We start from the raw sequence: 13,398 nt of genomic DNA, 5'->3' as shown, positions 1-13,398 counted from the left end.
TACTGTTTCTAAGGAAGAGAGTCTGAGGCCCTAGCTGCCCTGCGCATCCTGTTTTCACCCTCCCTGAACCCTGTGCCTCCAGACATGTCTGGCCTCTCCAACTCCTAACCATTTCTGGACTTCCTTGCTTTTTAACTCCTGGGATTGTACTGCACATATATTTTACACTCAGGTTTTTTTTTTTTTTTAACTTAGTGTTTTATTAAGTAAATGCTCCTGGAATATCCCTACCAACTACCTTTAAGCCGCCACACTGAGAGAGTTCTAGATTCCAACCAGAGTTCAAGCCAAGGTAGTCACATGTGTAATGCCAAGTACTTCTAGGACAGCAGGAAGGAAAAAACCTGTATACAAAATAAATTGTAACTTGAGATGCCTACTCTCATGCTAGTACATCTTGCATGATTTAGTTTTCATTTTTAAGTATCCTCGACATAAAAGGTGGGGCTCGAACCTATAATCCCGCGATCAGGAATTATATTGTTCCACGGACTGAGCCCCAACCTTGGAGGATTTAACCACTAAATGTAGCAGTATGAGGCCGGGGAAAATTCAGGTCTCACCATGGGGACAGTTTTAAGTAGCCTCTAGTATTAGGTTGTTGACCCACCTCCTGTAACAATGACCTGAATTAACGACAACTTGACAAAACAGTTTATTTCTTTCTCTCATAACAATCTGAGTGTGATATGATGGTTCCGTGTAGGATCCTTCTTGTTGCTCTGTTATTCCTAGGCTGTTTCCATTGTTTACATGATTAAAGATGGCTGAGTACATTTTGGCCAGTGGGAAAGGGGATGTATGATCCAGGGAACATACTCCTTCCTTTTAAAGGCAATTTGCATGGTTTGCTTCAGCTCACAGCTCATTATCCAGAAGTTACTGGAAGACTGGAAAACAATTTAGCTTGGTGGACATGTATTCTGTGCTATATGAGAAGCTGAGATCAAAAAACCTCCCCCCAAAATATAAAATAAAATAGAAAAAATACACCAGGGGAAGAAAAAGTGCTGGGTTCAAGTAGGGGACAACTAATGGTCTCTGCCATGTTCTGAGTTTGGTAAACTCAAGGTTGTTGAGTTTAGATTAACATTGCTGATGGTTAAATTCTGATCTTTATAGTAGGGCATTCTTTTACTTGTTCATATTAAAATTACAATACACAGAGAACTTAAAATAAAGCTAGGTAAAAGTCATTGTGATTTTCCCTACGTAGACCTAAGGGAATAGGGATTTAGATTAAGCTCTTTTTATTCACTGGAATTCAGTAAAATCCTCCCTTTTTCTCCATTCTGGGCAGTGAAATCAAGCTCTTCAAGGCTTACTTTTGAAAGTAAGCTCATGCTAACTAATGGCATTTCAGAGCCATGGCTTACAAATGTACACATTTATAATGAACAACAACAACAAAAAAAAGATGAAGATAGAGAAGAAGGAGGTGTCATTCTACTTATAACTACGAGGAAGAGATATGGTTCTGTTTCATAGAACTAATTCAAAGAATCAGCTTGGATGAGGTTTTAAACTAAGAACGTTCATAAGAACATCAATCTTGTTTTCCTGTGCAATATGAAAACTTGTCTGAATATTCATAATTTGGCAACTTGTCTCTGCTCTTCGAAGTATAATTTTTAAAAAGGCTCTTGCAGAACTCCTGAGACTTTTGAAATTGTTACTAAATACTGCAGAGATAACCTTCAAAAAGAGCTTGTAATTCCGATTGGTTGTCCTTCTTGATAGTTTGTTGCCTTGGTAATAATGCTGTAATTTACAAGTCTGAATTCATAAATACCCTAAAGGCTTGTAACCTTGCTCTGTCAAGTCAGAAGAGAATCATTGGCACATCTCTCTTTTCCCAAATGTAGAATGGAAAAAGTAAATTGCCATCACACTAGTCAATTTCTTACTTTAACAGAGCTCTGTGTCTAAATTCTTTTTTTCTTTCAAAATTTAATATCTGGTATCTTTAGGAATTCACGGAATTCTTCCCAAGTTATTTAACAGTGTTTCTTTTCCCACATAGACTGTCCTTCATCTGCCTGGGTTCAGTTCCAAGACAGTTGTTACGTTTTTCTTAAAGAAGCCATCAAAGTAGAAAGCATAGAGGACGTCAGAAATCAGTGTACTGACCATGGTAAGGAGCTTACTCTTCTTTTTTCCACAGCCATAAATGGTGTTCACTCATTTCTTAAAAAAATGGTTTTGGCATATCTCACTTACACCTGGGTCCTTGTAATAAATGAACAATTCTTACTATGTAATGCAGCAGCCACACTGTGGAGTTGGGTATATATTTAAGCTTTGAGTTGGAAGATAGCTATTAGACAGTCCTGTCCAGAGCTGTGTGATAGAAGCTTCGCAACAGCAGTATCCTTCCTGAGCCAGGCACCCGGTGGGTTTGAGTATCCCTACATACCTACCAGGTGGTTTATATTAGCCTCCTTTGATCAAGGGGAGAAATGAAGTTCAGTTATTTGTTCAAAGTCATGCAGGTAGTAATTGGCAGAGCCAGGATTCAAACCAGGTCCGGATCAGATTTTAGGGCCGTAGTTGTTAATCGCTCTGCGGCTATTCTGCCCTTGGGAGTGCTGTTTCGGGTATGCAGTGTGGCTGGAAGTCCGATGGGGCCATGAAGGGAAACTGTGATAACGAAGTGTATGTTGGAGAAAAAGGAGCAAAAGGCTGTTTGCTAGCAGATACACTCAGTGTTCCCTGGAAAATATATTTACAACGTTACATTGTTAAATATTTCAAATAAATATGACATTTAAAAAATTTATTTGAGAGAGAGCACGTGAACCTGCTTGCATGCACAAGCAGGGGGAACAGGAGCAGCAGTCTCCCCGCTGAGCAGACAGCCTGCCCTCTGCTGATCCTGGGACCTGGGACCTGGGAGCATGACCCAAGCCAAGGGCAGACACTCAACCAACTGAGCCACCCAGGCGCCCCTATAAATGTCATTTTTAAAAAGGTGTGCCTGGGTTCTCTTTATATATTTGGCTGTTTGGCCGAAAGTGCATCCTTGGCTGTTAAGCCTCGAACTGTTGTGATTCTTTTTTTTTTTTTTTTTAAAGATTTCATTTATTTATTTGACAGAGAGAGATCACAAGTCGGCAGAGAGGTAGGCAGAGAGAGAGGAGGAAGCAGGCTCCCCGCTGAGCAGAGAGCCCGATGCGGGCTGGATTCCAGGACCCTGAGACCATGACCTGAGCTGAAGGCAGAGGCTTAACCCAGAGCCATCCAGGCGCGCCCAACTGTTGTGATTCTTAAAAGTTCAAACCGAGGGGCGCCTGGGTGGCTCAGTGGGTTAAGCCGCTGCCTTCGGCTCAGGTCATGATCTCAGGGTCCTGGGATCCAGCCCTGCATCGGGCTCTCTGCTCAGCGGGGAGCCTGCTTCCCTTCCTCTCTCTCTGCCTGCCTCTCTGCCTACTTGTGATCTCTCTCTGTTAAACAAATAAATAAAATCTTAAAAAAAAAAAAAAGAAAAGAAAAGTTCAAACCGAAACTAAGATGTGAAATAACATCTCTTTCAGTGAAAATCTCTCTGATGGTGATAGGAGAGTCCTTGATTTTCTAGAAGTGCTTTTTATTACTGCATGAGATCTAAAATCTCTTGATCATTTCATTAAATTTTACCTTAGACTTATTAATAACTCGAGCATTTAGAAATGCGCTTTACCTAAAAAAAGCCACAATTTCTGACAACCAACCAGTATGACATTTTGGAAGAATATCAAATCATAATTATGGAAGGAATGAATGTAAGCAAAGAAGTGTTTAATCCTATTAAGTGCCACACAGTACTCAATACATGTTGTTCCCCTTGGAGAAACTCATACCTGCCAAATGGTGTGGAATATTGATTCTTTAAGAACAAGACAAAAGTTCCAATCTACCAGTATGGCTTCATTTTAAAGAAATTGAATAATAGGAACTTTTTTGGAAAGCTTTTATTTTTAAGTTATCTCTACACCTAACGTGGGGCTCGAACTCACAACCCTGGGATCAAGAATCACATGATTTACCAGCTTACCCAGCCAGGTGCTGCAAATAATAGGGATTTTTAAAATGGGGTTCCCCCCATAATAATTTTCTACTCTCTTGAAAAAATCACTTATATTAGGTATTCTTAGGTATAGATTTCAATATAGATTTATAATTGAAATTATATTGGAGGTTGAGAACCAAGAAGAGACACGTTCCTGTACTCGTATTAGCTTGTATGAAGCACAAGGTTTACTGGCTTTAATACTTCTTTTAAGCAGGTAAGCAACTGCTTACAATATACAGGTATAATTAATACTTGTTGGCCGACTTCTACAACTCAGTGTGTAGTGAGGTGTTTTTCTTTTGTTTCATATTTGCCATTTTTCTTTAGCAAACAAAGCAAAACAAAATTGGAAACACCCAGGAACTTTGTGACTTGTTTTGGAGTCCATTAATGCTGCTTGTTCAAGCAAGATAGCCATTTGGAGGTTTTAAATTGTTATGTACAAATTTGCTTATAAAATTTATCTTGTGTCTAAAAAAATACCTCTCTCTTTTCCCCAGTTAAAATTTATAAATTCAGTTCGTCTTACTAATTAGATTTTTTTAAGCTTTCTCATACGTTTCTGTTAACCTTACCATTTATTTGATAATCCTCTGTATTCGTTTCCACTCTGGAAATATCCATTTCTTTGATGAATTAGGCAATTAGCTAAAATTAATTAATAATGCTCATATTTATTTTTGGCTAGAGTACTGTTTTGGTTTAGAGTAGTAGGTGGACATGAATTCAGGATTTGCTATGAAGAACAAAAAGCATAAGGAATACTAGAATATTTACATTTGGATTTATAAAATCTTCCCAGCTGTACAAAATCCTTAAACCTATCATTAGGGGTTTAGAAAACAAATGACTTGTTAACCTTTTGGGCTGTAGAGAGCTATATTTAGAAATATTCCCAGGGCTTTTGCAAATTTACTTGACATTACCCTCTCATTATTCATAATGAGGAAAAAAATTGTAAGAAACTAAAATTTTTCTTATTTTGCAACATTTACCTTTAATTTATAATGTTATCATTATAATAGAAAAAATATTTTTAATCTTTCCTTTTTGTGATTTGTGAGCTATGTCACTAGCTATAAAAAGAATTAAAGACCCAAATTACATCTCAGCAGGTACTGTCACTGGTAATGCATTGTAAAAAAAATTTTCTAGAGCACATGCATTCTTCAGGGACTTATGCTGTCATTTGTTAAAGAAAATGAAAGTGTGTCTTATTTGCCTGACACAGTAATTTAAGTTTATACAGTATTTAATTAGATTACAGTGTTAAGAATCATTAAAGTTCCATTGGCTGCCACAAGGTCAAAGAAAAGGATGAAAAACTCATCTCTGAACACTTAAGCCTAAACTATAACCTAGTTAAATACTTCCCTTGAGAATTTTTCTAGAGTGGCATTCTGGTCACATTTCACAAGTAAGTACAAGTAAGTATCAGGGTGAAACAGATTAAAAGTCTGTATGACATTCAACAGACAGGCAGCTGGAAATGATAAGAAAACCATCACAGAGTTTTTAAAAATGGAGCAATGACTCAGGGAACCTCCTTGAATCCTAACTTTGGATTAAAGTATTAAGTGTTTTAAAGGTCAATCTTATTTTTCTTCTTTTAAAGATTTATGGTAATCGCACAATTTATGCATGGTCACTAAAAAAAATGAGAAAAACATGTGCAGATATTTTAAAAATAAAACAAAATCAGGGGTGCCTGGGTAGCTCGGTTGGGCATCTAAATCTTGATTTTGACTCAGGTCGTGATCTTAGGGTTGTGGGATCAAGCTGCCTGTCAGGCTCCTTGCTCAGCGGGGTGTCTGCCAGAGATTCTTTCTCTCCCTGTTTGCCCCTCCCCACAGCACTCTCTCTTCCTCTAAAATAAATGAATAAATCTTAAAAATAAACCAAAATCACCCTAAATTGCACCACTCTAAGGAAATGTAATGACTGTTAACATTTTGGTAAGTATCCTAGACTTTTCCCCCCAGGCAAATTTATATCAAATGACTTTTAAAAAAATATACATAAGAAAAGGGATCATATTTGGCAAACTGCCCTATGATCTGCATTTTCCCTTAAAAATATCAGTGGCAGTAAAAATACAATGCATGTTTCCTAACAACTGTACATTAATCTGGTATATAGAAATTCCATAACTGATTTAATCAATCCTCTAATATTGGCTATTATTTTCAGTCTTTGTCAGAAATATGTGATGACCATTAATAATTGTGTTTAATGAATGAGCACAGAGCTTACGATTGTTTTAGCATAATTGTTAAGGATTGCTGGGTCAAAGAGGGCCAGTGGTGAAATGGATGACGTGTCTAACTATAGATAAGAAGGATTTCTGGCTCTACTAATGTGTTTTTAGGACTTTTGACACATTTGCCAAATTGTTTCCAAAAAGGCCGTACTTTTACTCCACCTAACCACTTTTGAATTCCTGTTTTGTTATACCCAAGGCCAGCACTGTTTAATCTGTAAACGTGGAAGTCTGCTTATTTTCATTTACCAGTGAGATTGCATTTTTACACATTTCTTGTGTTATATTTGCTTCTGTGAGGTTGTCTTTTTTACAGTCTTGAAACCATTTTTTTTCTTCTATTAAAGTGTTTGCTTCTTTGTTTATAATGGAGCTTTAGTCTGCTGGTTTGTGATTTTCTTAATAATACAGTATGACATTGGGGAGATTTTTTTGGCCCTGTAGTAATTTTCCTTCCCCTGTAGTTAAATTTTTCTGTCTGCCTCTTTTAAAAGATATAGAAGTGGTCACCTAATACAATTTTTTTTTTAAACCATATCAGTATGTAACAGGAGCTCTGTCTTTTCCATTTGTTAACTTAGGAAAATATTATCAACTTTAGTGTGATGTCATAAATATAGTAGACTAGGATTTCAGCTCCTGTAATCCTCAGAATGTGGTCCTTGGATCAGCAGCATCAGCATCACCTGGAATCTGTTAGGAATGTAAATTCTCGGGCCCCATCTCACACTGGCTGAACCTGAAACTTTGGATGTGGCAGAGCGGTTTTAACAAGCCCTCCAGGTGATGCTGATGCTTGCTCCCGGTGAACTAAGAGTCTCATATTTTCAGGAGCCCTTGTGAAGTCAGGATGATTTTGGAAGTATGTAATTTAAGAGTGTGCAAGATTTTTTCACTTCTCCATGTAGTTGTATTGGTTGGAGTATAGAAAGTAGAATGTGTTGGGGCAACTGAGTGGCTCAGTGGGTTAAAGCCTCTGCCTTCAGCTCAGGTCATGGTCTCAGGGTCCTGGGATTGAGCCTTGCATCGGGCTGTCAGCGGGGAGCCTGCTTCCTCCTCTCTCTCTCTGCCTGCCTCTCTGCCTACTTGTGATCTGTCAAATAAATAAATATAATCTTTTTTTTTTTTTAAAGTGGAATGCTTTTTAATTTGCAAGAGAATCTTTGTCTAGGTTAAGAAATAGGGTTCAATGTCTCTCGGAAAAGTAGTTACTCCTGATATTTATAGCGTGCTTATATGGATAGGTAGCTTACAGACTGTGAGGACAACAGCGAATGTATGTGAGACATACAGTATAGATGGCTGCTGCTCTTTACTCTGGAATCATGAGAGTCCCAGGAAAAATCAGCTAACCAATGAGAACGAGGACCTCTTCTATCAGTCCATTTCCCAAAGCCAGGACTTTTTTAAGGACCACACAAATACAGGAAGGCACAAGGCTTTTTGGGCAGCAGGCATGGGAAGGCCGTTAAATGAGGCAGGACAGAGAGACTGGTGCTTGAGCTTCACAGAGTCATGGAGTTGTTCTGGCAAGTTGCCCTTGAACTTTTCAATTTTCCTGGGTATGGTCAGAGCTTGTCTTCCCTACTGTAGTGAAGTGAGGACAGGAGAAACCATGGGTGCTAGGGGAAGTAGTCATGGGAAAAAGCAAAGTTGAGAGATGCAGAACATGTGTTTATTGCTCAAGTTTTGCATGAGGTTTTGTTCCCTTATCTGTAAAATACCTACCAACTCTGTGTGAATGAAACAGGAGTACAGAATGATTCTGCCCAATTCATGCCATCATTTTAACTTTTCTCATATTTTCAGAAATGTGCATATTCTCAAGCTAAATTTTAAAATGGTATAAAAGTGTAGTTATTACAAGAGCATTATATTATAATTATGCATTATTACAATGCATAATTCTTATATACTTCATGTGATTTTCATTGATTCTGGAAACATGCTTTGTTTTTCCCTTTTAAAAATAATTCCAGGAGCAGACATGGTAAGCATACATAATGAAGAAGAAAATGCTTTTATACTGGATACTTTGAAAAAGCAATGGAAGGGTCCAGACGATATCCTACTAGGCATGTTTTTTGACACAGATGGTAAGTAATATTTACCCTTGTAGGAAATTACTTTTTTTTAAAAAATGGTACTAAAATTGATGACTTTGAGATTCTTTAGTTCTCTAGTTCAAGTTGGTGTTTTCTGTGGTGTCCGGGTATAGTATGTTCAGTGCGCATCCTGTACCCAGTACTTGACCTGCACTGACTGCAGCTTTTCCCTGAGCAGCTCAGTGTGTTTCACACAGAAGAATCAAAGTTGATTCTTTTGTTTGCAGTAAAATATGGTTCTAGGCTCAAATTTTTGTAATATGGTAGAGTCATAAATATTAGTGCTTGTGTCAGCAACAGGATAAAGCTAAACTGAACTATCAGAGTTATAGTATGTATTTAGTGTCCCTGTAGAAAACAGAAAGCTCAGAGATAATAAAATGAAACTACTAAGTTTACTATTAATATTTTAATTTTCTTGGCTATTTCCGCATGAAAATGTTACTATATTATTTTCTTTTCAAGAACTTTTTTTTTTTTTTTTTTTTTTTTAAGAGAAGGTGAAGGGGGAGAGAGAAAACCCAGCAGGCTCCATCCCCCTCACAGAGCCAACACATGGCTTGATCTGACAACACTGAGATCATGACCTGAGCTGAAATCAAGAGTCAAATGTATAACCAACTGAGCCACCCAGACACTCATCCATGGAACCTTCTTCAACCAATACTTTTTTTTTTTTTTTGGTTAAGATTTTACTTGAAAGAGAGGAGAGAGAGGAAGAGTGAGAGCCTGAGTGGGGTCGAGGGGTAGGGGTAGGGAGAGAGGAAGAGGCAGATTCCCTGTTGAGCAAGGAGCCTGATGCAGATCTCTATCCCAGGACCCCGAGGTCATGACCTGAACTGAAGGCAGATGTTTGACTGAGCCACCCAGGCACTCCTTGAACCAAACCTTTGATTTGCTTGTACACAAGATACACTCTTCCTAATTCAAATCCTCCAACCAAGTTTTGACCAGACATACCATAGTAACTTCCCACCTTTAATCCTAGACCCTTTTCTATGGCTCTAAGTTTAAAACTATCATAATAATGAAAATACTCTTAACTGACAGATGCAAGTTTCAAGTGGTTTGATAAGTCAAATATGACATTTGATAAGTGGACAGACCAAGAAGATGGCGAGGACCTAGTTGACACCTGTGCCTTTTTGCACACCAAGACAGGTGAATGGAAAAAAGGAAATTGTGAAATTTCTTCTATGGGAGGAACCCTTTGTAAAGCAGCTAGTAAGTATAACTGAAGACTTTTTTCCATTCCTGGAGGGTGGGGAAGGTAGGGCTGGTTTTAAAATAATTTTGAGCCAGGTATGCCTCAGTAAATTAGAGGGAGTAAGAAAGACTTCAGAACATATTAGGATGGTTTGCTGTCAGGTCTCCCAGAAGTCAAATGTATTTCTCTTAAATTTCAGAGGTATGACCAGATCATGTGAACCAGGCATACCTTTATTCTATCTGCTAAACTTAAGAGCCTGCAAGAGGTTAAAAATTTCTTTTGTTGTTTGAATTACCATAGCGTCCTTGCATTTGGTTTGATTAAACAGAAATGGTGAAGAATACGGACTCCTGACTCCAATTCTTTACAAAGAATTTGTTTGACGCTGTACAAGTACTGTCATCCTTTGTTTAGACAAATGAAGAAAAACCACATTGTAGTTTATAATTTGTTCTGGACGAATGTGTAGTTTTTCTTCTGACCCATCAGAATGCTTTTCTTTTTTCCTTTTCCCCAAAGGGTGAACTCTGAATCTGGCCCCTGCCCCTCTACCCACCCATCACCCCCCGCCCCCGGCTCCAGCGGTCCCCTCCTCCCCATCAGAATGCTTTCTAATGAACATAATTATTGTGTCCCACAGTATTTTGATATTATTGTTAAACATCAGTGTTCTAAGTTTTAGAACTGTTTTCTCATTAAAAACACTTAAAACTTCAAAATAAGATTTCAGGATGCCTGAGACACACTGGCCATTTCCCCATTTTGCCTCTTTAGGATTTCCCCCCTTCTACTTCTGTAAACCAAAGCTATTTTTCCCTTTACATCACATCTTAGTTTACATTTTTTTCTTTTTTTTGTCTCAGCAGGGTTCTTAACTACAGTTTATAGTGACTATATTAAATTCCTCATAGTTTTATGGTAGTTGAATTCAACCTCCAGTATTTATTGGATTTTTAAAAAGTTGGATCTTTTCATATATGAAGTCTCAGGGCACCATTATTATAAGCCAGATTTTTTTTAAAACTTTGAAACATCAGAAGGTTTACAAATTTATACTAATGAGGTCACAGGTGTACACTTTAATTTTACTAGCTTTGTTTTCTACAGACTCTACCAAAATTCTCTCTTGTTCACCTCACTTCTTGAGTTACCTAATCCTTTTCCACCAGCCAAGCTAATGCATTACGTTAGACCTCTATATCTTCTTTAAAAAACAAACAAAAAAACTCTATTCAAATGTAAAGCACAACTGACCAAGAGAAATATGGATAATATTAAACTATTAAATAAGGGGTTCATTTTTAACTATTCTGGAGGTGTTTAAAGGTGAACTTAGAATAAAGCATACTTGAATATTAACTTTTATTTTCTTTTGTATTTTAGTCCCATATGAAAAGAAATATTTATCAGGTAAGTAATGGTCTTCTATTAAAATTTTTCCCAAAAATGAAAGATTCTGTTAAAATATTAGAGACCCCCTAAAAATTAATTGTATAACATAAAGTAGAACAATTTTTGTAAGAATTTAAAAAGGTCTCAGCCTAGTAATAAGACTTGACATTCTAAATATAACTGCAAGTTATAAATTTTTTAAACACCCCAAAATATTTCCCATTGAATTCCATTTTGTTTTTGTAGGCAGTCACTCTGCAATCTTTTATTTAACAAAATTTGACCTCATGGTTGTAATTCATTCAGCATCTGTCTTAAGGGTTTACTAAATGCATTTTTAAAAACAGGTAATATATTAACGTATGTCAAAAAGCATAATTAAAATAAGGCAAACACTGAAAAGTCTGTCTCCCATCTTGCCCCCATCTACCCTATTCTAACTTTATCCTTACTGGGCTCCCATTCAGTTTCTTCTTTAAATGTCTGCTTCTTTTGCCAAAATAAGGAAACTGAGATAGAGGACTTATTTTGCCCCTTTTATTCACTAATATATTTTTAGGTATCTCTTTGTATCATTACCTATAGATTGAACTTCCTTCTTTACAACTGAATACTTTTCCATTGTATGGATATGCGTATTTAACCTGCTCCAGACCCTTTTTACCTCTTTGTTTCCAAACATGTGCTATTACAGTGCTGCAATGCATCAATCTATCTTGCACAAATAGATGTTATCTAAAGATAAGATTCCCTGTAAATGGGTGGAAAATGGATATAGAACTTGGATCAATATATTAAGAGGAATTGCACCATTTTGCATTTGCAGAAAAACGTGTTACAAAACTTGTGGATTTTTGGCAACTGGTAGTGTAATTTTTAATCTATCTTTTTTTTAAATGTGTGTGTGCATGCACCAGGGGTGGGGAGTAGGGGCAACGGGAAGAGGGAGAGGTAGACAATCTTAACAGGCTCCATGGCCGTTGTGGAGTCAGAAACGGCACGATCTCATGACCGAGATTGTGACCTGAGCCGAAATGAATCGGACACAACGGAGCCACCCAAGCACCCCATTTAATCTATTTTGAGGTGTAAGATGCAGATCTTAAGTGTACAGGTTGATGGTTGCCTCTGTATACACCTGGCTATCTACCTCTCAAATCAAGATAGAGTACATTTGTTGGGGCGCCTGGGTGGCTCAGGTCATGATCCTGGGGTCCTGGGATCCAGCCCCACATCAGGCTCTCTGCTCGGCAGGGAACCTGCTTCCTCCTCGCTCTGCCTACTTGTGATCTCTGTCAAATAAATTAAAAAAAAGATAACAGTACATTTCTGTTACATTAAAAATTTCCCTCATGCTCTTTCCCAATACATGTACCCCCTACCATCATGTCTCCTACTTAACCACTATTGAGTTCTCTCACCATAGAGTTGCTTGCCGTTAACATAAATATAATTCTACTAGCTTCTTTTTGTTTTTTTTCAGTGATTCACCCAAGTTGAGTATCTACTGCACCCATTTTACTGTTGCATAGTATTTTATAAATCTATCACAATTTGCCCAATCTCTAGTTACATATATTTGAATCATTTCTTGTTTGACACTATGTTAAGAGCTGCCTATGAACATTCTCATTTGGACCTATCTTGTCACTCTCCTGGAGTATTTTCCAAAGAGTAGAATTGCAAGGTCATAGGGTAGCTAACATGTTTAGCTTTATTAGAACCATCAAATAATTTTTTAAACTGGCTTAACTGTTACATTCCCACTGTCAGTGTATCCAAGTTCTATTCGCTGTACACATCCATCCCATGATACTCAACCTGATTTTAGTCATTCAGATGTATGTGTAGTGATCTGTCATTTTTAAATTTTCATTTCCCTGATGAATAATGTTGAGCATTTTTACACACTTACATTGCAGTGTGTTCTTTTGATATACCTCCACGTTTTTTGTCCTTATTTCTAATTGCTTTGCCTTTCTGATTGGTAGTTTTGTAAAATTCTGGATATGAGGTGTCACATATATCGTAGTTATTTTTTCTCTTAGTTGGGGGCTTGCTAGAACTATGATGGAAGTGTTTGAGAGTTCATGTAGATAATGGAGAATCAAGTTCTCACTCTTCCATAGGAGGAAAAAATATCAAAAAAATAAAAAAAGAGCAAAGGGGCATGTCTGGCTCAGCTGGCAGATTATGTGGATCTGATCCTTGAGGTAGTGCATTCAAGCACTACACTGGATGTAGAGCTTGCCTAAAAAAATCAAGGCAGGCACCACTTCATAGCCATTAGGTTGTCTATGTGCAAAAAACAAAGCAAGAAAATAAAAAAAACAAGTGATCACAAGGATATGGAGAAAGTGGAATACTTGTGCATTACTGG

At 37.4% G+C, this 13,398-nt stretch overlaps 1 protein-coding gene across 2 annotated transcripts in view; it reads left to right on the top strand.

Annotated features, from left to right (window-relative positions):
• Nucleotides 1–13,398, top strand: part of LOC116867898 (CD302 antigen) — a 131,255-nt gene that overhangs the window by 114,320 nt on the left and 3,537 nt on the right. For both annotated transcript variants that reach the window (XM_032857903.1, XM_032857902.1), the window contains 4 exons: nucleotides 2,024–2,134; nucleotides 8,291–8,407; nucleotides 9,467–9,640; nucleotides 11,010–11,036. In XM_032857903.1, the coding sequence (XP_032713794.1) occupies nucleotides 2,024–2,134; nucleotides 8,291–8,407; nucleotides 9,467–9,640; nucleotides 11,010–11,036 (429 nt within the window). The remainder of the gene's footprint in view (nucleotides 1–2,023; nucleotides 2,135–8,290; nucleotides 8,408–9,466; nucleotides 9,641–11,009; nucleotides 11,037–13,398) is intronic.

This window comes from Lontra canadensis, unplaced genomic scaffold, assembly GCF_010015895.1.
Source record: "Lontra canadensis isolate GAN:19392208 unplaced genomic scaffold, GSC_riverotter_1.0 scaffold13, whole genome shotgun sequence".
Classification (NCBI taxonomy): domain Eukaryota; kingdom Metazoa; phylum Chordata; class Mammalia; order Carnivora; family Mustelidae; genus Lontra; species Lontra canadensis.
The sequence above is the reverse complement of the archived record's forward strand: the minus strand, read 5'-3'. Positions and strand labels throughout refer to the sequence as shown.